We start from the raw sequence: 2427 nt of genomic DNA on the forward strand, positions 1-2427 counted from the left end.
AACTTACATACCAGGGGGTAGGACGGGTAAGAATCACTGAGAACTTTACATATTCAATCAATGTGAAGCAGAGTTCAATAACCCTACATATAAAATGATGATTATATTACACTCTCGCATATAGATTTTCTGTAGACTTAAACAACTTCAGCATTGTGTAGACCTTTATATCGCAGAAAAACAGAAACGTTTACACAGTTTTCAAGCAACATTCGATGCAGCTTACGAACTGATTAAAAACGATGTCCGAGGTTTGCCCATCAGCTGTCAGAGGAACGAATTCACAAATCAGTATATACAAAACTATGATTTTAATTATTATTCTCATCTACAAAACGATGACACTTCATTTTTGTATGAAATATTACAATTTCATTTTAACGCAATGTCTGACATGATTTTACAGGACTTAATAGTATGATATAATACAAATTCATTTATATTTATATATTTTTTTATTTATTAAATTACAAATTATTTTTATATATATATATTGTTTATTTTATATTACACCAATTATTATCATACAGCTAATTTACTTCTGATAGTTCGACGTTCAGGGTCTTTCAATATTACATCGAAGATGACCTGCATGGTCTCATTCAAACTGTTATTGACCGCCTGGTCTTTCGACTTATCAGAAGTAGTTATTTTAACAGTTGCCTCAGAGTGACGCCACCTGCAACATAAATTAATTATTCAATCAGCTGAACAGTGAATAGAAGTAGATTATTATTATTTTTTTTTTTTTTTTTTTTCATTATAAGTAAAAATTAAACAAAAGTATAGTATTTACCTCTCTTTCGTAGGTACATTGTTTATATTTTTACACTTGTAGTGCGTAATAGTCCAATAGTCCGTCGGTTTGTCGTCCGGATTGAACTGGCTTTTTATGGTGGCCAAACCATCTCCCTGCCTGAATGTAATTGTGTTGAAGATTTCTTCGTCATAATCTTCCGCCCGCAACTTCTCTTCTAACATTTCTCTGTAAGATGAACTCTTAAAAAAAAAAAATAAAAAAAAAAATTCATGCTATAATTGATCACCTTAGAATATTAGATAAAAGTATTAAGATGATAACTTATTATTTATCTTACTGTTTTTGCCTGTTTATTTTTTTTGTTATTTTTCTTATCAATCGCTTTTTCAGCTCCTCTTTTGTAAGCCGTCTTAGTTTGTTTCGAAGTCGAAGGCTTCATTTTCATGTCTACGAATCCTTCAAAGTCGTTCTATAAAAATAAACTTATAGTATTAAATTTAATATATTGATAGATTGTTTTTTTTCATAAATGTATGAGTGGTTTACCGTAGAATTATAACTATAGTGTAGGTTAGGTTAGGTTAGATTATGTAGGTAATTTATTTTGAAAGAACTCTACACGGTTTTGTTTGTCATACTAACGAGTGTACACTTTATTATTTTACAAACAGAAATATAACAATAGGTGTTTAGGGTTCGGTATGAAAGTGTGCACGACTGGGAATTGAATCTATCGAACGGTATGTCAGTCAGTGTAATGCCAGAATACTCTAACTATTACCCTATTAACTGAGACGAATGTATGATCAGTGTAATGCCGGAATACTCTGACTATTACACTATTGTCATATAAATACCGTCCGATAGGTTCGGGTGTGGAGATTTTAGTAGTTATTTTAGTGTTGAATAGTTTTACGACTGATCTCCAATTCACTTAAGTTATTAAATAATTTATTTACTAACCTCTGATCCAGAATCAACAGTAGAAGTTCTGTACGACATCTTGAAATTGTTGAGTTAATGAAGAAGTTGCTGGATGTTGACTGTGATATTGCTGTCGATACGCAGAAGTTGCTGGATGTTGACTGTGATATTGCTGTCGATACGCTAGCCTTATATACTGTAATGTTTCCACTACTATAGTAACATAGAAATGTAGAATATCCATAACAATGTTTATTAAACCAGCCAACGCCCTTAATTTGACCTCTTATTAATATCAGTTTTATTCCGCCAGCGGCTTTAATACAACCTTCTATTAATACTAGTTTTTATTCGGACAACGCCCAAAATTTTACCTAGCTATTTTTTTAAATGGTTATTTCAGGTAACGGCCAACACCAATACATACATTATATATTATAATTACTATTACTGCAAAATAACTTAGTTGTTTTTAAATTATTATTACATTAGAACGTTACACGGTTTCTTTGAATAGAATGTAAGTTTTAAACGTCAACTAGGAAAAGTAGGAGGTGATTCTCGACTATATAACACAGCGTTTGTTAGTCAAACGATATCAGTTCAGCTTGTGTTCCCCACAAGCAGCAACAGGCGACAGACATTCACCGTAGACATCATCAGCATAATCAAAAAAAAAATACTTCAATCCTTCAAAGTTAACCAGTGAAGCACCAGCATCATCAACAGACACTGAAAATTGG

The 2427-nt window shown here is 31.8% G+C and overlaps 1 protein-coding gene across 1 annotated transcript; it reads right to left on the reverse strand.

The window, feature by feature from the left end:
* Nucleotides 1-296: 296 nt before the first annotated feature.
* On the reverse strand, nt 297-2328 carry LOC100569943. Its single transcript, XM_003243923.4, has 4 exons — nt 1724-2328; nt 1098-1229; nt 797-999; nt 297-679 (listed from the first exon to the last, which is right to left on the reverse strand). Exons 1-4 carry the CDS (start codon nt 1760-1762, stop codon nt 523-525), a joined length of 531 nt encoding a protein of 176 aa, XP_003243971.1. The 5' UTR covers nt 1763-2328; the 3' UTR covers nt 297-522.
* Nucleotides 2329-2427: the final 99 nt, after the last annotated feature.

Source organism: Acyrthosiphon pisum, unplaced genomic scaffold (assembly GCF_005508785.2).
Source record: "Acyrthosiphon pisum isolate AL4f unplaced genomic scaffold, pea_aphid_22Mar2018_4r6ur Scaffold_21461;HRSCAF=24042, whole genome shotgun sequence".
Lineage (NCBI taxonomy): Eukaryota > Metazoa > Arthropoda > Insecta > Hemiptera > Aphididae > Acyrthosiphon > Acyrthosiphon pisum.

Bases quoted from the DNA above. Each gene is read 5' to 3' on its own strand.
- LOC100569943 (XM_003243923.4), bottom strand. From the start codon at position 1,762: ATGTCGTACAGAACTTCTACTGTTGATTCTGGATCAGAG. The intron at 1,230-1,723 runs GTTAGTAAATAA...TTATTTTTATAG, and splicing joins CTGTTGATTCTGGATCAGAG to AACGACTTTGAAGGATTCGT. The intron at 1,000-1,097 runs GTAAGATAAATA...TTTTTTTTTAAG, and splicing joins AAAATAAACAGGCAAAAACA to AGTTCATCTTACAGAGAAAT.